Source organism: Lepidochelys kempii, chromosome 2 (genome assembly GCF_965140285.1).
Source record: "Lepidochelys kempii isolate rLepKem1 chromosome 2, rLepKem1.hap1, whole genome shotgun sequence".
Classification (NCBI taxonomy): Eukaryota; Metazoa; Chordata; order Testudines; family Cheloniidae; genus Lepidochelys; species Lepidochelys kempii.
The window spans coordinates 271,348,502-271,372,205 of NC_136381.1; the positions used below are offsets into that span (position 1 = coordinate 271,348,502).

A 23,704-nucleotide genomic window follows, 5' to 3' on the forward strand; every position below is an offset into this window, starting at 1 on the left:
TGTTCGGCTGCTTTCCCCGCGACCCCCGGGTCCTTCCCGAGCCGCTGCTCCCCAGGATCCCGCCCCATCTGGGGAGCGCGACCCCCACCCTGGCCCCAGCTGGCCTTGTGGTTCCTCAGATTGAGGCTCATTAAAACACCTGCCAGGTATGGTCCAGAGCAGTGGTTCTCGAACGTTTGCCCTGGTGACCCCTTTCACACAGCCAGCCTCTGAGTGCGACCCCCCGGAGACATGAAAACCATGTTTTTAATATTTAACTCTATTATAAATGCTGGAGGTGAAGCGGGGCTTGGGGGCTGACAGCTCGCGACCCCCCAGGTAATAGCCTCGCGAGCCCCTGAGGCGGGGGGGCCAACTTCGCATCGACTCCGGGGCTGGAGCTACAGTTGCCAACTTTCCAATGTGCCAGGGGGAGGTGGGTGTGTGTGTGTGTGAGTGTGTGAGTGTGTGAGTGTGTGAGTGTGAGTGTGTGCTCACTGCTCCACCCCTGGCTCTGCCACAGGCCCTGCCCCCACTCCACCCCTTCCCGCCCCCTTCCCTGAGCCTGCCGTGCCCTCGCTCCTCCCCCCAGAGCCTCCTGCACCCTGCGGATGGCCAGGGGACAGCTGATCGGGAGGTGCGGGGAGGGAGGGGGAGGCGCTGCCAGCGGGGGTGCTGGTGGGCGGGAGGTGCTGGGAGTGGGGGCGGGGAGCGGATGGGGGGCTGCTGGCATATTACCGTGGTTCTTTGGCAATGAACATTGGTAAATTCTGGCTCTTTCTCAGGCTCAGGTTGGCCACCCCGGGGGGGTCCCAACTCTGTCTGAGAGCCTCTGGTCTAGAGAATACTTAGTCTTGCCCCGAGTGCAGGGGACTGGACTAGGCGACCTCTCGAGGTCCCTCCCTGCCCTACAACTCTGTGATTCGATGATCTCGTTCACACGAGCCCGTGACAAAGTGGGAAGTTTCTGCAATATCTTTATGAAGGCTGCGTGTGCCTCAGTTTCCCCACGTATGGCACTGTTACCTGGGGAGGGGGAAGGCCTGTCTGCTCTCAGGGCAGTCCAGGAGTCTCTAGCTGTCGGGGCCCTAACCCCATAGCAGTGCAGCATGAGAGGACAACGACAAATCCAATCACCTGGACGGGGACACCCAGCAACCCACGCCCCAGAGAGATCTGGATCCCCCGCCCCCCATTACAGGGGGCTGAGCCACACCCCCCAGCTCGGGATCACAGGACGGGGGAGGGGCGAGGTGGGGGTAAGCGTTGGCTGCGGGGAGCAGTTGGGGCCCATCTGGGAACTGACCAAGGAGGCCGCCCAGACAGACAGAGCCAGACCCGAGGGTTCCCCACAGCCGGGCTGGGCTCGGGGCTGGCCAGGACGGACCCTGCTTCACCCTTCATTGTCCCAGGCTGCCCTAAGGGCCCCCTAGGCCAGGCGCCAGCTAACAACTGAACCCGGCTGTCCCCACACTGGGAGTGTCCCTCCAGGGACCCAGCATGCAGTGGTCCCGCCTGCCCGAGACCCCGCCCACTCCCCGAACACCACGCCACCCGCTTGGCCCCCGCCCGCTCCTTGAGCCCAGCGCCCAGCATGCAATGCTCCCGCCTGCCAGAGACCCCGCCCGCTCCCTGAACAACACGCTGCCCACTTGGCCCCCGCCCGCTCCTTCAGCCCAGCGCCCAGCATGCAATGCTCCCGCCTGCCCAAGACCCCGCCCGCTCCCCGAACACCACGCCACCCGCTTGGCGAGGGGCCCTGATCCCTGCACAGCGGCCGAGTCTCCCTCAGGGCCTGTCTCCGGGGGACTCACTGCCTGGAGCTTGTGGGAACATGGGGGGAGCTGCAGGCCCTGAGGGCCAGTCTAGGGGGCAGTGAGGCCGCGTGCCTCACCCTGGAGGCAGAGTGGGACCCCCAGGGGGGCTGGCCCAGTGAAGGGGCCTCCCAGAGACCGTTCCAAAGCCTCAGCCCTGTAGGTCTGTGACGGGGCAGGGCTGGAAGGTGGCTGGGTGGGACAGGGCTGGGCTGGAAGGTGGGTGGCTCAGATGTGAGTGGGGCTGGAAAGAACCTGGGTCGGACGGGGGTGGGGCTGGAGGGGGCCTGGGTTACACAGGGGTGGGGCCAGCCCCCCGCGCCCATGGCAGGGCTGGAATCGCCCCAGGGCCAGCGCGGTCGTTACCTCCTCAGAGCCGGAGCCGGAGCCGAAGATGAGCAGGTCGAAGGGGATGGCGGCCACCATGTCGATGAGGAACCAGCCCTTGAAGTAGTGGATGGCGATGCGGGCCGGGTGGCTCACCACCTCCTCGTTGGAGTTGACGTAGGTGGTGCGGAAGTTGATGAGGATGTCGATGAGGAACATGATGTCCACCAGCAGGTCCACCACGGTGAGCGGGCTGCAGGAATAGCCGCACTCATGCCGCGTGGGCTCCTCCTTCTCGTTGAGCAGGAAGGCGGCCGAGTAGGGCGTGAAGACGGCTGTGTAGATGACCAGCAGCAGGATGAGCCAGTCCCACACCGCCTTGAAGGGGCTGTAGTGCAGGATGGTCCATTTGTGGATGCGCGGCGCCTGCAGCTTGTACTCCGGGAGCACGTCGGCGCCAAGGGACAGGACCTGCGGGGACACACGGGGCTGGGAGCCAGGCGACGAGCCTGCTAGGCAGGGCCATGGCATCGCGCGGCATGGCCACAGCCCGGCGCCCAGCATGCAGTGCTCCCGTCTGCCCGAGACCCCGCCCACTCCCCGAACACCACGCCACCTGCTTGGCCCCCGCCCGCTCCTTGAGCCCAGCGCCCAGCATGCAATGCTCCCGCCTGCCAGAGACCCCGCCCGCTCCCTGAACAACACGCTGCCCACTTGGCCCCCGCCCGCTCCTTCAGCCCAGCACCCAGCATGCAATGCTCCCGCCTGCCCAAGACCCCGCCCGCTCCCCGAACACCACGCCACCCGCTTGGCCCCTGCCCCCGCTCCTTGAGCCCAGCGCCCAGCATGCAATGCTCCCGCCTGCCCGAGACCCCGCCCGCTCCCCGAACACCACGCCCCCCGCTTGGCCCCCGCCCGCTCCTTGAGCCCAGCGCCCAGCATGCAATGCTCCCGCCTGCCCGAGACCCCGCCCGCTCCCCGAACACCACGCCACCCGCTTGGCCCCTGCCCCCGCTCCTTGAGCCCAGCGCCCAGCATGCAATGCTCCCGCCTGCCCGAGACCCCGCCTGCTCCCCGAACACCACGCCCCCCGCTTGGCCCCCGCCCGCTCCTTGAGCCCAGCGCCCAGCATGCAATGCTCCCGCCTGCCCGAGACCCCGCCCACTCCCCGAACACCACGCCACCCGCTTGGCCCCCGCCCGCTCCTTCAGCCCAGCGCCCAGCATGCAATGCTCCTGCCTGCCCGAGACCCCGCCCGCTCCCCGAACACCACGCTGCCCACTTGGCCCCCGCCCGCTCCCCGAGCACAGTCCCTCCCCGCTGAGCCCCCCGCTCACTCCCCGAGCACAGCGCCCCCTCCCCGCTGAGCCCCCCGCTCACTCCCCGAGCATGGTACCCGCTGCTGAGCTGATCTCCCCACCCTGTTCCCTGCAGTATGGCGCCCCCTGCTGAGCCCCTCACTCCCTTTGGCCCAGTGCCTCTTACTGTGGCCAGCACTGATTGAGAGGGGCTGGTGCCCCCAGGCCTGGTGTCTGCATCCCGGGACTGTCCTTTGCTACCCCCCATCTAAGAGCTGTCCCCAGTGCAGAGTGGGAGTAGGGCCAGTGCTGAGGACCCACAGACAGCTGGCCCTGCACCTCTCGGGCACCACGGCAGCACATCAGCTGTGTCTGGGGTGTGGGGGTGCTGGCCACACACACTGGGCCCCTGTGCAGGAGCATGGGGGGCTTCCAGTGTGCCAGGACCATTCAGTCGGAAGCAGCTGCACTGCCGAACTGTGACGTTATTGACATGAACTGGGACCATATAGATCACTGTTGCAACCTAGGTCCTGTCGTGGCACCAAATCTTATATAAAGGGGGTCAAATGAGGTGTCTCACACAAGGTGATGGTTGGCTGGTTAGGATGATGCTGTCTATATGTGGGTATCATTTTTGTAGTTAAAGTTATGAACATTGGCTCTATCCTGCCTGTAGTTCAAACGTGTGCTGTGCTTCTGGGTGACACCCCAGACAAGTTGGTGTCAGCTTGCCCAGCCTGCTGGATGGCCCATTAAGGACCATCAGCTACACAACTGACCCACTGAGAGAAGGGAGACATGCCTGGGGACTCAGCCAGGTGTGCAGGGCCCTGCCTATGGACAGAACTTTGGGGTGTTTCCAGGCCATGGGATGGGCAGCTTGTCCTTGGGACAAAGGAAGCAGAGACAACATGGCAAGAGACTATAAACAGCTGCTGCAGCTCCTCCATGTGGTCTTCAATCCTGCTTCTTACCTCTGGAGGGACTTGGCTACACTGAAGCTCTGAACCAAGGACTGAAAGACCCATCCCAGCTGTGGATGGACTCCAGAGACTTGATTTGAACCTGCAGTTTATTCCATCACTTCTACAAGCCTGAACCAAGAACTTTGCCATGACTGTATGTCATTGATTCCATTGAACCCATTCTAGCTCTCATCTCCATCTTTTTCCTTTTATGAATAAACCTTTAGATTTTAGATTCTAAAGGATTGGCAACAGTGTGATTTGTGGGTAAGATCTGACTTGTGTATTGACCGGGGCCTGGGGCTTGGTCCTTTGGGATCGAGGGAATCTTTTTTCTTTTACTGGGGGGTTGGTTTTCATAACCATTCGTCCCCATAACGAGTGACACTGGTGGTGATACTGGGAAACTGGGAGTGGTTGAGTCATTATGCAAGGTAACCTATTTCCCCTTGTTCTTGTTAAACCCTGGATTTGTGCTGGAAATGGCCCACCTTGATTATCATACATATTGTAAGGAGAGTGATCACTTTAGATAAGCTATTACCAGCAGGAGAGTGGGGTGGGGGGAGAGAAAACCTTTTGAAGTGATAAACACCCATTTTTTCATGGTCTGTGTGTATAAAAACATCCTCACTGTATTTTCCACTTTATGCATCCGATGAAGTGAGCTATAGCTCATGAAAGTTTACGCTCAAATAAATTGGTTAGTCTCTGAAGTGCCACAAGTCCTCTTTTTCCTTTTGCGAATACAGACTAACACGGCTGCTACTCTGAAACCTGTTGGAAGATGGGAGACTGGGATAGATGGACCCTTGGTCTGACTCAATATAGCCGTTCTTACATAAAAATAAGAACTAGAAAGTTGAGTACAGAAACTCCCCAAGATAAAGACCTCTTGAGATAGCGAAGATGTGAATAACGTCCTGGGCAAATACTGCATTTTAAAATCTTGGCCTACTAGGAAACGTATTTATATAAGTTTCCCAGTCACAAATCTGGAGTGAAGTCACTAGAACATAGTCCAATGCCCTGGCCGCTGTTGTTCATTGTGCCACCGTTCGCTCTACCGCTCTGTCCTCAATGGCCCTGCCCCGTCACCTTCTGCTGCCACCTGCCACGTGACCGCTGCGAGTCGGTCTCTCGCGGTTCTCGGGGGGAACCTCGCTGCTAGTGCAGGCTGGGCCGTGTCCTCCACAGAAACACTGTCCCGCAGCAGGGGTCACTTAACAGAACAAAAGACTCTCTGTGGAGCCTAACCAGCTCTCCCTCTAAACAGGAGAGGGGGCAGGTCAGATAGTGCCTGTGACTCTTAGGCAGGGCCCACCCCACCAAGCAAAACCCCTCTGTCTCTCCACTGGGATCTGGCATCCAACCCCCTGCTTGGGGAGTAACGTTCGGCTGAGGGTGACTGGGGCTTAGTTTGTAAGGAAAGAGGTGCCGGGGCTCACGCAAGTTTGTTACTTTCACAACTGATGTGACAAGCCCAGAGGTCCCCGGGCTCTGAACGGCTGAGCCTGGAGGTGCCGGGGCTCAGCCCTGGCACAAATTAAGCACGGAGGGAGACCCCCTCATTCAGTCAGGCTAAGCCCTCTACTCCTACAATGAGGAGAACAACATTTCATGACCCCCACATTTAATACTTCAGTGATTTGTAACCCAACACCAGCCAAAACCGAACCCTTGGGCGATGCAGCTCTGTCTGCTGGATACTTCATGTCAATACAGTCTGGTCCTGAAGCCTCCCCCCACCCCAGCTCATCACGAGCTGCCAGGGCAGAGCTCAGTCAAACCTGGCCTACAAATCATACATTTAAATGATAAGGTTGGCCAATATCCCAGACACCAATGCGCCGACATTGTCGGCAAAAACAACAGCTGTGGGAGGGGGGCAGGCTTTGTCCAAACGTTTCAAACCCACGGTCCTTTCTCACACACCGTATCTGCTTTTACAGTGTGTATTGATGTTTCAATTTCAAGTCAAATCTCCAACCAACGACTAAATTGGCAGCACTGCATGGAAGGGGGCGGGGGAAGGGGGTTGTGGAAATTCAGGGGGGTAGGGAAATCCCTGCCCCAGGTACAATGGCTGGAGAGCGCTGGTGCTGGTCGGGCGTATGCACTGGGGTGTCGTGTTGGTTACTGGGCGCTGTCTCTTTAAGGATGGATGGGGCGGGGCAGGGTGGGGCAGACTTTGCAGGAGGCAGGGTGGAGGATTGTCCCTGGGGCAGGAGGTCCCCCACTGGGGGGCCCCAATGGGCAGAACTCCATTCCACACAGCAGCCCCCCGCCCCCCGTGTTCCTGGCCTCAGGGCAGCACTGGGGGACTCTGCCCACGAGCCAGCGTCCCTGCGCTGCGCAAGGGGGGCACCTGGCAGAGGGCACCAGCCAGCCAGGTCACCCCATGGGCCCCCCGACAAGCGTGTGTGCTGGCCAGGGGGGCTGCCCTGCACAGAGATGGGGCTGCCACAGGCCAGGCCTCCCAGCGCTGGGGACACGGCCTGACGCCAGACACGAGGGCTACACGCAATGAGGGTCCATCTGCAAATCGGCTCGTTATCGAATTTCCATAAACATCACACCCTGGCTCCTCAACACCAGCGGATTGGCTCCTGAGATGCCGACGGTCAGACCCCTCCCTGCAGGAACGGCGGCGCCGGGGTCCCCCAGCTACATTGCTGCACCCCTCCCCCGGGCACTCGCCCACCCCGCAGCATCAACACCGCACCCCTCCCCCGGGCCTTTGCCCACTGGAAGGGCATAACGAGTGGGGTCCTGCAGGGATCGGTTCTGGATACGTTTCCATTCAATATCTTCATCACTGATTTAGATAACGGCATAGAGAGTATACTTATCAAGTGTGCGGATGATACCAAGCTGGGAGGGGGTGCAAGTGCTTTGCAGGACAGGGTTAAAATTCAAAAGGATCTGGACAAACTGGAGAAATGGTCTGAAGTAAATGGGATGAAATTCAATAAGGACAAATGCAAAGCCCTCCACTTAGGAAGGAACGATCAGTTGCACACATACACAATGGGGAATGACGGCCTAGGAAGGAGTCCTGTGGAAAGGGATCTGGGGTCATAGTGGATCACAAGCTAAATATGAGTCAACGGTGTAACAAACATCCTTCTGGGTTGTATGAGCAGGAGTGTTGTAAGCAAGACACGAGAAGTAATTCTTCCGCTCTACTCCGCGCTGATTAGGCCTCAACTGGAGTATTGTGTCCAGTTCCTGGCCCCACATTTCAGGAAAGATGTGGAAAGTCCAAAGAGCCACAAAACGGATGAAAGGTCTAGGAAACATGACCTGTGCGGGAAGATTGAGAACACTGGGTCTGTTTGGTCTGGAGCAGAGAAGACTGGGAGGGGACATGAGAACAGTTTTCAAGTACATAAAATGTTGTTACAAGGAGGAAGGAGAAAAATTGTTTTTCTTAACCTCTGAGGACAGGACAAGACGTAATGGGCTTAAATTGCACCCAGGGCGGTTTAGGTTGGACATTAGGAAAAACCTCCGACCTGTCAGGGTGGTTAGGCAGGGGAATAAATTGCCCAGGGCGGTTGTGGAGTCCCTGTCACTGGAGGGTTTTAAGAGCAGGTTGGACAAACCCCTGTCAGGGACGGTCTAGATAACACTTAGTCCTGCCACGAGTGCAGGGGACTGGACTAGGTGACCTCGTGAAGTCCCTTCCAGTCCTATGATGCTCCAATGCCATGGAGACGAAGGTCCAGAGAGTAGGTGACACCCACACCAATGCGTGTCAGCCTGCCCTGAGAGCAAAGAGTTCCCTCCCCCTCACTGGCTGTCACTGCAGCACACAGGGGAAACTGAGGCACAGAAGGCCTCCTACAAATATTGCCCACTACTTCCATGTCACACTGGACACAGCAGAGAGCTGGCCCTTGGGAACTCGGGAAGTGCAGTCACTGGCTGGCCTGGCAGAGTCATGGGGAGCTGGCTGGCGCGGCTGCCCAAGCCACGGTGGGGTCTGGGAAGGAGACACGGGCTCTTTCTGGCACCGATGTCGGGCTCTGCACCAAAGAAGGCCTCGTAGCCAGTTCCATCAGCTGCTGGGATCCCAGGTCTCTCACCACCCGCGTTCCCCTGCTCACAGCCCTGCCAGGGAGAGCCCTGGACCCTCTCCAGGGACAGAGCCCAGCACCTATGGGGCACTACTGGGAACAGCCCCCCCGACGGATGGGGTGCGAGGCCTGGGCAGGCCCTCCACTGGACATACGGGCTGCTGGGGCCAGGCCAGGAACGGGGCCCAGCACAAGTGGGGCACTGCTGGGAACAGCCCCGCCCCACCCCCGACCCGAGGGACAGTGTATAAGTCCTGGGCAGGCCCTCCACCGGGCACATGGGCTGCCATGACTAGGCCAGCGACGGGGCTGCCGCCAGGACCAGGGACTAGTTACCCCCAGCTCCCGGGAAAACGAGATCAAGGCATTCAGCCCCACGGCACGCACCACGTCTACCCTGGGCGGGGAGCAGCAGCCGAGGGGTGCCAGCAGGCACCACCCTTGTACAGCCAGGGGAGGGGCACGAGAGCCGCATCTCTGAGTACTGCCAGGCAAAACCCTCTGGCTTCTGAGCTGGGCGCATACATCTATGGGGAAGCCACTTCGGCCCCCAGGTACGTCTCTCCCCCCTCCCCCCCCCCCGGTGTGACACTGCGACCCGCCCCCGGGGACTCGCCCTGTGCCGCCATGATGCTGCCCTCCGGGCCCGGGTACACACCCCGACCCGCCGTGACCCTGCCCCTGCCCCTGGGTACATGCCCCATGCTGCCGTAGTGGTGACCAGCTCCCTTGGCAGTGGGGGTGGGGGCAGGCTGGGGTCCATCAGGGCTGCGGGGGTGGGCGGGACGTGCCGCGGGGCGGTGACCAGCCTGCTTGGCTGGCCAGGACCCATCTTACCGGTCTGTGTTTGGGCCGCAGTCCCCTGCTCCCAGCAGCAGCCAGCGCTCGACCCGAGGTGGCTCATGGCCTGGCACTGCGCAGTGTGCCCCCGAGTTGGGGCCTGTGTAGGGCGGGTGGTGCGGCTGCATGTCTTGCCAACCTGCTGTCCGGGGCCAGAAGAGCCATGCCAGCTGCCAGGGTGAGAGGCGTTCGCTGCCCACTGGCTCTGGGACGCCCCAGCAGCTGCTCCCATCCGTCCCCTGGCTCAGGTCCCTCCCCGCTCGCCGCATGGGGATTAGCTGTGCTGGCAGCTGGGGCCCCGCGGCTATAAATAAGAGTCCCGAGAGACATGGGGAGGGGCCACGGCCCAGAGACCCCTCCCCTGGCCACGCCCTAATGCACAGGTGAATGACCAGTTGCTGCAGGCGCTCAAGGGGTGCCCTGGCTCTGTACGGCCAGGGGTGTCTCAGGCCCGGCAGCCAACGGCACGGGGCAGAGAGCCCAGGGCAGGGCTCACTCTTGCAGCAGGCTGGGGGCAGGCTGAGGGCGCTGTACCCATTTCTGCTCCCCTGCTGGGAGGTGCTGGCTGGCCCCGGGACTCGCCCCGCGCCCTGGTCCCCGGTCCCTGGCCTGCCTGTGGCTCTTTGGGGCAGCTGCCAGGGAAGGCACAAAGCCACTGGACTGCTGGCAGCTCTAGTCAAGCCAGGGAGAGCTGCAGGGGTTCCCCACACCCGCCCCGCAGCAAGGCCTTGTGGGTAGGGCTGCTCCCCAGGGCTCTCAACCCCCTGCCCCAGGCTCTGCATCCCTGTAATGGCCAGAGCAGACCTGGCCCAGCCCCACCCAGCTCCGCTGGCTCCTCGCTTGGGCCCCTCCCCAGGAGGTCTGGGCAGAGGAGGGTCCCCTCTGTGCCAAGTGCGCGACCCATGGGATCCCAGACTCCGAGCTCTGGACAGGACCCTCCTCTGAGCTGAGAATTAACCCCGCTCTGGCCGCCCCACAGACAAACCCTCTCCCCCTCCCCCGGGATTCCAGCCACCGCGAGCCCCCTGCTAATCCAAATCCCGGAGACCCCGGGCCCATCCCTGCCCTAGAACAGATCCTCCCCCCGGCCTGGCGCACTCCCCCTGAGACCCCAGCTGGCAAACCTGCCCCCGAGAAGCAAGGGCTGCCCAGCGCCCCCGGGGAACACGGAGCCAGCCAGGGCCCGGTGGCCGAGTGATCCCGGCACGAAGCTTTGCACTGCCGCATGGTCTCTGCACCGGAACACACACGGCAGGATACAGGGCCCGCAATGGAAACAGGGCCCAGCACAGGGAGACACGGCTAGGCAGAGGGGGCAGGGCTCGATCAAGGGTGTGAGGAGAGACGGGGCCTGCCTCCCAGGTCAGCAAACGGATTTCAGGCTGGCGGACCGTTCCTCCCACCTCACTCGGTCTCCCACAGAGCCCAGGGCAGTGACCCATGCCCAGTGGCCTGTGATGGATGCTAGATGGGTGGGATCTGAGTTACTACAGAGAATTCTTTCCTGGGTGTCTGGCTGGTGAGTCTTGTCCACATGCTCAGGGTTCAGCTGATCGCCATATTTGGGGTCAGGAAGGAATTTTCCCCAGGGCAGATTGGAAGAGGCCCTGGGGGTTTTTCCCCTTCCTCTGTAGCATGGGGCACAGGTCACTCGCTGGAGGATTCCCTGCTCCTTGACGTCTTTGAACCATGAGTTGAGGACGTCAATGGCTCAGACATAGGTTAGGGGTTTGTTACAGGAGCGGGTGGGTGGGATTCGGTGGCCTGCGCTGCGCAGGAGGTTGGACTAGACTTAAAGTCTGAGTCTGTGAGTCTGAGTCCTGCGTCCGGCCTGGCCAGGTGGCTGAGCTAGAGCAGGGCTGTCAGAGACGTGCTGTCACGGAGCGGGGGGACCAGTGCCCTGCACCCCCCGCCCCCCCGCCTGTGATTCTCCCTGACTCTCAGCCAGCCAGGAACACAGGTGGTTTATTAGACGACAGAAACATGGTCTAACACAGAGCTTGTAGGTGCAGAGAACAGGACCCCTCAGCTGGGTCCATTTTGGGGAGCAGGGAGCCCAGACCTCGGTTCTGGGCCTCCCTCCGTTTCCCCAGCCAGCACCAAACGCAAACCCCCTCCAGCCGTCTCCCCCAGCCACAGCCCTGGCTCCTCCAGCCTTTGTCCAGTTTTGGCCAGAGGGTATCACCTGGTCCCAGCCCCCTCCTGGGCCCAGGTTACAGGCTCAGGTCACACACCCTGATATCCCACCACCATCCAGCACCAATGCAGCCGGGACCAGTAAAACTCCCACATCACATCCCCAGGTCAACACTCCACACCCCTCACACACACCCAGCCTGGAGTCACTGGCCCTGCGTGCCAGACACCCGCCCCCCCCCGGCCCAGTCAGTCGTTCCAAAGGGGCCGACCATCCCCAGGGAAAACTGGCTCCTTATTCCCAGCCAGGGCAGGTCTGGTTCAGCTCCAGCCAGCGGCTCTCATCCGGGCCCTGCCTACTGGACCCAAGGGCTGTCTACCGCAGAGCCCCCTCCCCTGCACAGATCAGGCTCCGGGCACCGCCAACCCCTCCCTGCACAGACTGGGCTCTGGGCACCTGCAGACGGCACTCACGGCACCGCGGACCCCTCCCCTGCACGGACTGGGCTCCTGTGACCATGTGACGCAGCAGGGAGGCGGGAGTGTTGACCTGGGAATGTGCCCTGGGGATGGGAGACCTGAGAGCCTGTCACCTGAGCCAGGAGGGGGAGGTAACACCTCTGCCCAGGAATGTGAAGACAGGCTGCAGGAGGGAGCCTGCTGGGGGCGGGGGTTAGTTTCATTTTGGGGCTGGGTGGAGGAACACAGGGAACCCCAGGGCTGGGGTCTAAGCTCCCTGCTCCCCCAGAAGGACGTGATTGAGGGGTCCTGGTTGTACCCACAAGCTCTGTTGTGGACTGTGTTCCTGTTGTCCAATAAACCTTCTGTTTTACTGGCTGGCTGAGAGTCTCAGTGAATCCCAGGAAGAGGGGTGCAGGGCCTGGGCTCCCCCACACTCCGTGACAACTGGTGGCAGCAGTGGGATGTACTGCACCCCGTGAACGGCGCTTCCTGCAGTAAGTGACTAGGGAACAGTAAAACGAAGGGGGAGTGACGGGGACCAGGCGTGCTGAAGATTCAAAGAGAGACGGTTTCAGGGGGCGTTTAACCCCTGGGAGTGTGTGACCAGACAGAAGGACTTTTGCAGTAACTGGGTCCCCCGGGGATCGCAGTGAGCGGTCCCAGGGGCGGAAGAGTCTGCAGCTCGACCCTGGCAAAGAGGTGGTGACCTCAAGAAGGACTGGCACACTAAGGGCTTTTCCTGGAAACCGTGGGAAGCTGCCCGGCCTGCGAGTGGCCAGCAGGGAGATGTACGCTAAATGCCTGAAGAGCGACCTGGTGGAGCTGTGCAGGCAGAGGGGGCTGCGCATCGGGAGGTCCACCAAGGAACAGCTGATTGCCCAATTGGAGGAGAGGGATCGCTTGGATGACCCGATCCCTGTTCATGAGGGAAGCCGCCCAGTGGACGCAGCCTGGGCCCTGGGGCCTGACCGGGCTGGGAGGGGTCAGACTGCTGCCCAGGACATCCTGAGACCCTTCCTACCTAGGCCTGGGGGAGGGGTTGGGGGAAGCCCGGCGAATACCGGGGTCACCCCGGCAGCCAGCAGGGGATCCTCCCGGCGGAGCTCCCCATCCCTGGAGCGGATGCAGCTGGAATGGGAGAGGGAGATGAAAATGAGGGAGCTGGAGGATCATGAAAAACGTCAACATGAGGAGAAACAACGTCAACATGAGGAGAAACAACGTCAACATGAGCAGGAGGAGAAGGAGAGGGAACGTCAGGAGAAGGAGAAACAAAGACAGCACGAACTGGAGCTGGCCAGGTTGAGGAGCAGTGGGGCCCCGGCTGCGGTGAGTGCGGGGGGACCCAAGACTGCAAGGAGCTTTGATAAATGCTTCCTGGCCCAGCGGAAGGAGTGGGAGGACATAGCTTCCTGACGGCCTTTGAGAATGCCTGCGAGATGCACAGGGTTGACCCTGCAGACAGGCTCCAGTTCCTCACCCCCTTACTGGACCCCAAAGCCGTGGAGGTGTACAGCCGAATGACAGGGGCAGAGGCAGGGGACTATGAACTGTTCAAACAGGCCCGACTCCGTGAGTTTGGGCTGACCCAAATGTACCGGAGATGTACCGGAGAAGGTTCCGGAGTCAGCGTAAAACGCCTGAGGTCACCTACCTACAACTGGTCAACCGGATGCAGGGGTATGCCCGCAAGTGGACAGCTGGGGCCCGAGCTAAAGGGGACCTGCTTGACCTAATCGTACTGGAGCAACTGTATGAACAGTGCCCTTCCGACCTGAGGCTGTGGCTGGTGGACAAAAAGCTAGAGAACCCCCAGCACGCAGGGCAGCTGGCCGACGAGTTTGTGAACAGTCGGTCACGGGGTAGCCGGGAGGAGCCCCAAAAGAACAGGCCCCCCCCGATGCAGAGAGAGAGTCACCATGGGACCTCCCAGCGGGGAAATAGGGAGAACCCCCTCCAAAGGGGAACGTCTGGCGTCGGGCCCCTCCGACCCGCTCGAGGGGACCAACGTGACCTGAGCTGCTATCACTGTGGCCAGAGAGGCCACGTACGGACCCAGTGCCCCGGGCTCAGGGACAGACGGAACAGACCCAACCTACCCAGGGTTAACTGGGTAGGGACTCAGCTGGACGAGGGGCAGACAACCCAGGCAAGGGGGGCTGCCAGTCTACCACCTGCTCAGGAGGGAAGAGTACCGCAGGCCAGCTCCGCCAGAGGGCTGGAGGCTCTGGACTCAGGGTGCTCGGTTTACAGGGTGGGCGCGGGGCTGTCCCTCCGGAGAGAGTGCCTTGTTCCCTCGGAGGTGGATGGGAGGAAGGTCAATGGATACTGGGATACGGGCGCGGAGGTGACGCTGGCCCGGCCCGAGGTGGTGGCCCCAGATCGGGTGGTGCCCAACACCTACCTGACCCTGACAGGGGTGGGCGGGACCCCATTCAAGGTGCCTGTAGCAAGGGTACACCTGAAATGGGGGGCCAAGGAGGGCCCCAAGGACGTGGGGGTGCACCACCATTTGCCCACTGAGGTTTTGATGGGGGGAGACCTAGAGGACTGGCCAAGCAACCCCCAGACCGCCCTGGTTGTGACCTGTAGCCAGAGCCAGTGAGGGGCACTGCGCCCTGACCTTCGGGAGGGTACCACACCGGAGGTCCAGGACCCTACCCTGGTGGGGAGGGAGCGCCGAGGGGCACGGCTCAGAGAGGCGGAGGCCTCAGACCTGGCCACTGAGGGGGAACCGGGCCCCATCCCTTCCCCAGCCGCTGAGTTCCAGGCCGAGTTGAGGAAAGATCCCTCCTTGCGGAAGCTCAGGGACCTGGCCGACCTCGGTGTGGTACGGACCATGAGGAGAGGCTGCCAGGAGAGGTTCCTGTGGGAGAAGGGGTTCCTGTACCGAGAATGGGCTCCCAAAAGGGAAGTAGAGTCCTGTGGGATCAGGAGGCAGCTGGTGGTCCCCCAGAAGTATCGCTGCAAGCTACTGTACCTGGCCCATGACATCCCCCTCGCAGGGCACCAGGGAATCCGGCGCACCCGGCAGAGGTTGCTACAGAACTTTTACTGGCCCGGGGTCTTTACCACGGTCCAGCAGTATTGCCGATCCTGCGACCCCTGTCAGAGGGTGGGGAAGGCCCGGGACAAGGGGAAAGCGGCTTTGAGACCTTTGCCCATCATAGAGGAGACTTTCCAGAAGGTGGCTATGGACATCGTGGGGCCTCTCAGCAAGATGACTCGGTCGGGGAAGAAATACATTCTGGTGGTGGTAGATTTCGCCACCCGCTACCCCGAGGCAGTGCCCTTAGCTTCCATTGAAGCAGACACCGTGGCCGATGCGCTCCTGACCATTTTCAGCCGAGTGGGGTTCCCCAAGGAAGTCTTGACAGACCAAGGATCCAACTTCATGTCGGCCCTGCTCCAGTGCTTGTGGGGAAATGTGGGGTCCGGCACGACTGGGCCTCAGCTTATCACCCCCAGTCCAATGGGCTGGTGGAGAGGTTTAACGGGACGCTAAAGATGATGCTGAAAACCTTTATGAACCAGCACCCGCAGGATTGGGACAAGTACTTACCTCACCTGCTGTTCGCGTACAGGAAGGTGCCCCAGGAGTCTACCGGATTTTCGCCTTCAAACTGTTATATGGAAGGAGGCTCTGGTCAGTGGCCCAGTTCTGGCAAACCCAGACTTTGACAAGCCCTTTGTGGTGTTCACCGACGCCTCAGACAGGGGGCTGGGGGCAGTGTTAACGCAGGAGGATGAAAAGGGGGAGAGACACCCCATCGTGTACCTGAGCAAGAAGTTGCTACCCCGGGAGCAACACTACGTGGCCATCGAGAAGGAGTGCCTGGCCATGGTGTGGGCCCTCAAGAAACTAGAGCCCTATCTCTTCGGGCGACACTTCACCGTCTACACCGATCACTCTCCCCTGACCTGGCTGCACCAGATGAAAGGAGCCAACGCCAAACTCCTGAGGTGGAGCCTGCTCCTGCAGGATTACGACATGGACGTGGTCCACGTGAAGGGAAGGGCCAACCTGATAGCGGATGCGCTGTCCCGGAGAGGGGGCCCCGAACTTCCCCAGGTCACTGGTCTCAGTGACCCCGCTCAGTTCAGTCTCGAAGGGGGGAGAGATGTGAGGATGTGACTCAGCAGGGAGGGGGGAGTGTTGACCTGGGAATGTGCCCTGGGGATGGGAGACCTGAGAGCCTGTCACCTGAGCCAGGAGGGGGAGGGGGAGGTGACACCTCCGCCCAGGAATGTGAACAGAGGCTGCAGCAGGGAACCTGCTGGGTGGGTTTAGTTTCAGTTTGGGGCTGGGTGGAGGAACACAGGGAATCCCAGGGCTGGGGTCTAAGCTCCCTGCTCCCCCAGAAGGACTTGACTGAGGGGTCCTGGTTGTATCCACAAGCTCTGTTTTGGACTGTGTTCCTGTTGTCCAATAAACCTTCTGTTTTACTGGCTGGCTGAGAGTCTCAGTGAATCCCAGGAAGAGGGGTGCAGGGCCTGGACTCCCCCACACTCCGTGACAGCTCCGGGCACCGCCAACCCCTCCCCTGCACAGACCGGGCTCCGGGCACCGCCAACCCCTCCCCTGCACAGACCGGGCTCTGGGTACCGCCAACCCCTCCCCTGCACGGACTGGGCTCCGGGCACCTGCAGACGGCGCTCACGACACTGCCGACCCCTCCCCTGCACAGACCGGGCTCTGGGCACCGCCAACCCCTCCCCTGCACGGACTGGGCTCTGGGTACCGCCAACCCCTCCCCTGCACGGACTGGGCTCCGGGCACCTGCAGACGGCGCTCACGACACTGCCGACCCCTCCCCTGCACAGACCGGGCTCCGGGCACCGCCAACCCCTCCCCTGCACAGACCGGGCTCTGGGCACCTGTAGACGGCGCTTATGGCACCGCCGACCCCTCTCCTGGAGACACTAACCCAGCGAGCTCCGGCAGCCCCTCATGGGAGGCAGGTGTCCCAGCCCTTGGCTCATCCCTGTGGCCCTTTGCTGAGTGTGGCCCCTCTGTCTGCTTCTGGCCACAGCCCTGCATGGTGCCCGTGTTTGGCTGCTTTCCCCACAACCCCCAGGTCCTTCCCCGAGCTGCTGCTCCTCAGGATACAGCCCCATCTGGGGAGCGCGACTCCCACCCTGGCCCCAGCTGGCTGCCCGTGCGGTTAGCCAGAGTAAGGCACATCTCGTCCACACGACCCCCACCGCGATGTGGGCACTCCGGACCCCTGACCTGTCCCCACCCCCCAACCTCGGCTCATTGGCAAACTTGGCCAGCAACCATCTGCTCTTTTCTGCCAGAACCGGAGTACAGACCCTGGCCAGCACTGGGCCAGGAGCTGCTCCCTGCGGAACCCCCCAAAACGCACCCGGGGGCCTGTTGGACCCTCCCCAGACAGGACCCTTGGCTCTGGCCATGTCAGCTCTCAGCACCCTCCAGATCTGCAGGGGAACAAGCTGCCCCCCACAGCACCCACCTCCGGGACTCCCCAGCAAGGCAGCTCCCTCCCCTGTCCTCCACTGCTAGGCAGCGCTGGCAACACAAGCAGAAGGCTTCCCTGAAAGCAAATCACCAGAGCCTGGCCCAGCTAGGCCGAGAGCAGCCAGCCCTGCTCCGCCGGCGCCCCTCACCCGCAGCCCCTGCCAGCTCCGCCCTGCCCCCCCCAGCTCCGCCGGCGCCCCTCACTCCCCACCCGCAGCCCCTGCCAGCTCCGCCCTGCCCCCCCCAGCTCCGCCGGCGCCCCTCACTCCCCACCCGCAGCTCCTGACAGCCCAGCCTTGCCCCCCCCTGCTCCGCCGGCGCCCCTCACTCCCCACCCGCAGCTCCTGACAGCCCAGCCTTGCCCCCCCCTGCTCCGCCGGCGCCCCTCACTCCCCACCCGCAGCCCCTGCCAGCTCCGCCCTGCCCACCCCAGCTCCGCCGGCGCCCCTCACTCCCCACCCGCAGCCCCTGCCAGCTCCGCCCTGCCCCCCCCAGCTCCGCCGGCGCCCCTCACTCCCCACCCGCAGCCCCTGCCAGCTCCGCCGGCGCCCCTCACTCCCCACCCGCAGCCCCTGCCAGCTCCGCCCTGCCCACCCCAGCTCCGCCAGCGCCCCTCACTCCCGACGCCCCTGCCAGCTCCGCCCTGCCCCCCCCAGCTCCGCCGGCGCCCCTCACTCCCGACCCGCAGCCCCTGCCAGCCCAGCCCTGGCCCCCCAGCTCTGCCGGCGCCCCTCACTCCCGACCCGCAGCCCCTGCCAGCCCAGACAGGGTTTCTGCCCCCCTCAGCTCTGCTGGTGCCCCTCACTCCTGACCCCTCATATGCAGCCCATCTCCCCTGATTCTCCTGCCCCCTACGGCACAGGCTATGGTCCTGCCCCCTTGGCCACGGCTGAGCCGAGCCAGGCAGCTCGGGGCGCTGGGGAGGTCGGGGGCTCCCCACAGCGCGCTCTCCTCCAGCAGGGAATCACAGCCCTGCTCTCCCTGCAGAGCTGGCTGGCATGTGCCAAGTCACGGGCAGGTGGGGAGAACGGGCTCAGGTTTATGTAATGACCCGAAACAAGGAACAAATGCAGCCGTGTCTGTAAACACTATCCACCCTCTGACCCCCCTAGGCTGGGCACCTCAGGTCACGGACCGTGGCTGATGCCTTCCCCCGACACAGAGCCCGAAAGGCGGTCCCTCCCCGGCACAGAGGTGGCAGCCCCGATCCCGCAGGGCTCTCCCTGCCCTGACAATGTGCTGCCAAGTCCAACCACATGCAGCCGGAAGCCCAGCGAGACGCTGATCTGGCCCCAAGTAAACCCACCGCAGCAGCAGTACCGTTAGAGGTGGAACCCTGGCGTCCGGGACCCTCGGGGTACGTTCCAGCTCCCACACTCAGCAGACACAGAGACTTCACCCTCCCTCCAGCCCCCCAAGTCAGCACCAGGCTCTCCGGCCTCTGAGCAGCAGGGGGTGCTCTCATCCATGATCCCACCACCCCACAGGACTCAACCCCCTAGCCCAGGCCCAAGGCTGCACTGAGGAGGCAGACAGCGCCCGCCCCTCCCCAGGGCAAACCCCCACTGCGGGGAGAGCAGCTGGGAGCGACAGTGCAGCTGATTCTACTCCCCCTGCCCCACATGGGAGCAGTGTCCCATTACCGCCCCCCTGACCAGCCAGACCCCATCCCGGGGCGGGATTGGAGCCCCAGAGGGGACAGGCCCTGTGTCCCATTCCCGCCCCCCTGACCAGCCACACCCTGGCCTGGGGCGGGATCAGAGCCCCCCAGAGGGGACAGGCCCTGTGTCCCATTCGCCGCCCCCCTGACCAGCCAGACCCCGTCCCGGGGCGGGATTGGAGCCCCAGAGGGGACAGGCCCTGTGTCCCATTCCCCGCCCCCCTGACCAGCCAGACCCCGTCCCGGGGCGGGATTGGAGCCCCAGAGGGGACAGGCCCTGTGTCCCATTCCCCGCCCCCCTGACCAGCCAGACCCCGTCCCGGGGCGGGATTGGAGCCCCAGAGGGGACACGCTGCCAAGGCCTGGCTCAGCTCCCAGACCCAGCTCATCCATTGCTGCCTGGCAGCAGAGGGACCACACTGCCAGCCCCTCCAGTCCGGGAACTGTCTGTACCTTCTCCTCCCGGCCCTGCCCAGCTCCACAGGGCGCATCGCTATCCAGGCAGAGGAAGGTGCCACACAGGGAGATGCCAGGCATGGGTCCCGCTCTGGCCTGGGGGGTGGCGCTGGGGGGGCCTGAGAACTCCTGGAGTAGCTGCAGGAGGGAAGCCAGCATCCTCACGGCCGCCCTGCGTACCACGCTGAGCCCATGGTGCGGCGTCCAGGCTCACCACAAGCTACACGCCTGGGGGGCACCCATGGGGCACCGGGGAGCCACTCCGCTGCCATCCTGCTGCCCCTGTGCAGAACCCGCAGTGGGCAGCTCCTGCCTGCGGGCACCCTGGGGAAGAGGCATGGGCGTCCGTGGGGAGCAAGGACCCAGGCGGGAGAGAGGACGGAGCGAGTGACAGAGCTGCCAGCCAGCAAGGGAGCGAGGGAGACACGCCGAGTGGAGAGAAAATTATTGGGGCGGAAATTTTACCCAGCCTGCCCTGCTCTCACAGCAACAAAGAGCCAGCGGGTGCGTGGGCACCCCTCCCCCGCCCATTAACCCCGAGACAGCGGGGGCTCCTGCCCACATGCAGCCGAGAGCACCCCAGGGTGGCAGGAGCCCCCAGGCAGACAGAGAGTCCCTGTGTGTCGCCTCACCCAGCAGCATGCAGTCCCTCCCTGGCACGTCCCCGGGGCAGCACTCTGGGCTACCCCCAGTCCCCAAGAGGGAGCCAGCCCGCGACCCTGGGACTTTCTGTGGTGCTGGCGAGCAATGGGAGGCCTGTCCTGCCCCTGGGGCAGGGATGGCTCGTGGGGGTGCGAGGACCCCTGGCAGCAGCAGGCAGGGCCGCAGCCCCAGGAACGGGGGTGTCTAGGACAACACTTGTGCAGAGTCTGAGTAAGACCAAGGGGCTGGCAAGATGAGGCAGGGCTCGTGGTGGGGCCGGCGGCGTGGCCGGGCAGGGGCCGGGGAGCTCCCTGGCACGGGTGTGCTTGGATCAGGTGGAGTTGGTGCCATCCCAGCAGCTAACCCGGGGAGGAGAGCACGTGTGTGCAGATGTCAGCACAGGGCGATGAGTGTGCATCCCGGCACCAGCGTGTGGAGCACGTGTTCAGGGAGCCCGAGTGGCAGCATGGGCGTGTGCCCGCCCCAGGGCCCTGGCTGGGCGTGCATGGACGGAGGTCCCGGCGGTGTCAGCAATGGCGTTTCTCGGCGTGTGCGGAGGTGTGTGTGAGCGGAAGGGTGTGTGCCTGTGAGGGGCAGAGCGGGGCACGCAGGTGTCCCTGTGTCAGCATGCGTGAGCCTGGGCACCCGCGTGTGAGCACGTCCCTCCCCCGCTCCTCCCTCACAGCTGGGGAGGGGCAGGCCAGGTCCTCGGACCGAACCCCCCTTCCCCTCCCCCTGCCCTGCACAGCCTGGACTGTGGGCCACTCCCCCTGGGGCTTTCGCCAGCGTCCCCCCTTAAGGGCACAGTGCAGCGCTCCTCTCGCACGCCTGGGGGCGGGGCACGGATCTGCTCTGGGTCAGTGTGCGTCCGGGGCAGCACAGGGCACACGTGTGCGAGTTTGTGCGTGACACAGGTCAGGGGGAGGTTATGGGTGCATGTGACATGACAGGCGTAGGGGAGGAGGTTGTGGGGGCTGTGGAAAGGGGGGCTCAAGCCCATGCAGGGGATGGAGGAGGCAGTGGTCTGCTAGTGGGGTCAGTGGGTCACCCGAGCAAGCTGGGCTGCCCGGCAGCACTGTCCCTTTAAGAGGGAGCTGCTCTCTCTCCCCTCCTGTTCCATTTTTAGCTGGGCTGGGCAGGCGGGTCGGTTGGGGGGGGGCTGCGGGGGAGCAGGGGGCCGGTTACCTAGGAACCAACCCAAGCAGCCGGCTCCTGGCTCTAAAATTAACCTGGGACGCGGCAAATTGGGACAAATCCTGGCTCTGCGCTGGGGACGCCTGGGAAGGCAGGAAGGGGTACCCAGGGGACACCCAGCCCACCCCCTGTGCTAGACCCAGGTCCTGGCTGGGCCCTGGCATTGCCGCATCTCCCAGTCTCTGGCCCCAGCCTCCTGCACAGGGGTGTTGGGCTCTCCCCCAGAGCTGAGGCAGCTGCCTCTGGGGAGGGGCACAGCAGCTCTGCGACACACAATACTGTGGGGCAGGAAGTGAAGGGGAACCTGAACTGTGGCTCCCCACAGGGGGACGGAGGGAGGCCGTGTTGGGGGGCCAAGCTGGGGCATGGAAAAGACACTGACACGGGGAAGAGTTAGGGAGCGTTAACAACCACGAGGGACTGGGACCTTGGCTTTACCTCTGCCCCAGAACCTGCCCCCCACAGCCCAGCGCCCCCTGATGCCGCACTGGGGCCATCCCTGACAGCGGGGAGAGCATGCCCTGAACCCCGCAGCCCAGCGCCCCCTGTACCCACAACACCGTGCCCCCTGACGCCGCACTGGGGCCAGCCCTGACAGAGGGGAGAGTATGCCCTGAACCCCACAGCCCAGCGCCCCCTGTACCCACAACACCGTGCCCCCTGACACCGCACTGGGGCCAGCCCTGACAAGGGAGCGCATCCCTGCGCAGCCCCCCAACCCCGCAGAAGCATCAATGGCTGCCCACCTGCCCTGCCAGCATCTGATCTGGGGTCCCCGGCTGGGGCTGGCGGGTGGCAGAGGAATAAGCCTCAGGCACAGAGGGCTTCCAAGGGCACTGGTCCCTTTGGGGAGGGAAGGAAGGACGGACAGAGGCAGCTGCAGCCAGTTACTGAGCCCTTCAGAGGAGCCCAGCCTGCTCCCAGCGCAGGGGTTGCGCCCCAGTTTCCCCTCAGCTTTGTGCCTTCCCCCCAGCACCAGGCCAGGCTCTCTTCTCTTCAGCCCGTCACTGTGGCGTCTCAGGCTCGACTGTGGGCACCACTACCCCCCGGGCAGGGCAGGCGGGATGTGGGCAGGTGCTGGATCCCCAGTGGGCAGTGCCCCCTCCATCTCCTGGGGCTGAGAATCAGCATCCCCCACGGGGGTGTGGTCTCATTGTAACTCCCCCTGCCCCATCCCCTCAGGTCTGGGTTACTGCACCCCCCCAGCTCCTGCCACCCGCTGCCCACACGGAGAACGGCACCCCCGCCAGCCACTTCCCGCCCCGCCCTCGCACACCAGGGCCTACTGCTGTGAGCTCTGGCCACTCCTCACCCACCCCAGAGCAGGTGACATGGCCTGGACACCTGCCCCAATTCCCACGCTCGTTCCTCTGGCAGCACGGGCCCCGGGGAGCCAGCGCAGCCCCATTGTCTACGGAGGGGGCTGAGCCATGGGTACCTGCGGAGCAGCTTGGGGGCTGCACTCACTTGCACCAGGGACCAGCCCAGCTCCTGGTTGCCCCAGAATCCAGAGGGCTGCACAGAGAGCATCCAGCCCCCCAGCCAGGCCGAGCTCCAGAGCCTCCATTCAGGGCACCTAGGCCAGGGCGGGGAGTGGGCACGGGGCCTCAGGCCAGGCCGGGGAGCTCTGGGGCTGGCAGGGGAGTAGGAGCGAGCTGGCAGCCTCGGCTGGGCAGAGGGGACACTCCTCCTCCAGGATGGGCAGTGCCCAAGTCACTCCTAGTCACTTGGGTGCCCCAGTTCACTTTGGCCACTGCAAGCCAGCCTGCCCTGGTCTATGGGGACTCTGGCAGAGTCACTCAAACACCTCCCTGCCCTTTCCACGGCACCAGCTCCCCAGCCCACTCCGCTGTGCCCCACAGCAACAACCCCTCCCGTTACCCACAGTGATCCTTGACATCACCCCGACACACACACAGACATGGCAACAACCCCTCCCGTTACCCACACTGATCCTTGACATCACCCCGACACACACACAGACATGGCAACAACCACTCCCGTTACCCACAGTGATCCTTGACATCACCCCGACACACACACAGACATAGCAACAACCCCTCCCGTTACCCACAGTGATCCTTGACATCACCCCGACACACACACAGACATGGCAACAACCCCTCCTGATACCCACAGTGATCCTTGGCATCACCCCGACACACACACAGACATGGCAACAACCCCTCCCGATACACACAGTGATCCTTGACATCACCCCGACACACACACAGACACGGCAACAACCCCTCCCGATACACACACTGCTCCTTGACATCACCCCGACACACAAACAGACAGGGCAACACCCCCTCCAGATACACACACTGATCCTTGACATCACCCTGACACACACACAGACAC

At 63.2% G+C, this 23,704-nt stretch overlaps 1 protein-coding gene across 5 annotated transcripts in view; it reads right to left on the reverse strand.

The window, feature by feature from the left end:
* The window catches only part of KCNH2 (potassium voltage-gated channel subfamily H member 2), a 107,084-nt gene that overhangs the window by 17,557 nt on the left and 65,823 nt on the right, over nt 1–23,704 (reverse strand). For 4 of the 5 annotated variants that reach the window (XM_073334956.2, XM_073334953.2, XM_073334957.2 and 1 more), the window contains one exon: nt 2,160–2,609. In XM_073334956.2, coding sequence (XP_073191057.1) covers nt 2,160–2,609 — 450 coding nt within the window. The remainder of the gene's footprint in view (nt 1–2,159; nt 2,610–23,704) is intronic. The other variant, XM_073334954.2, reaches the window with a different exon arrangement.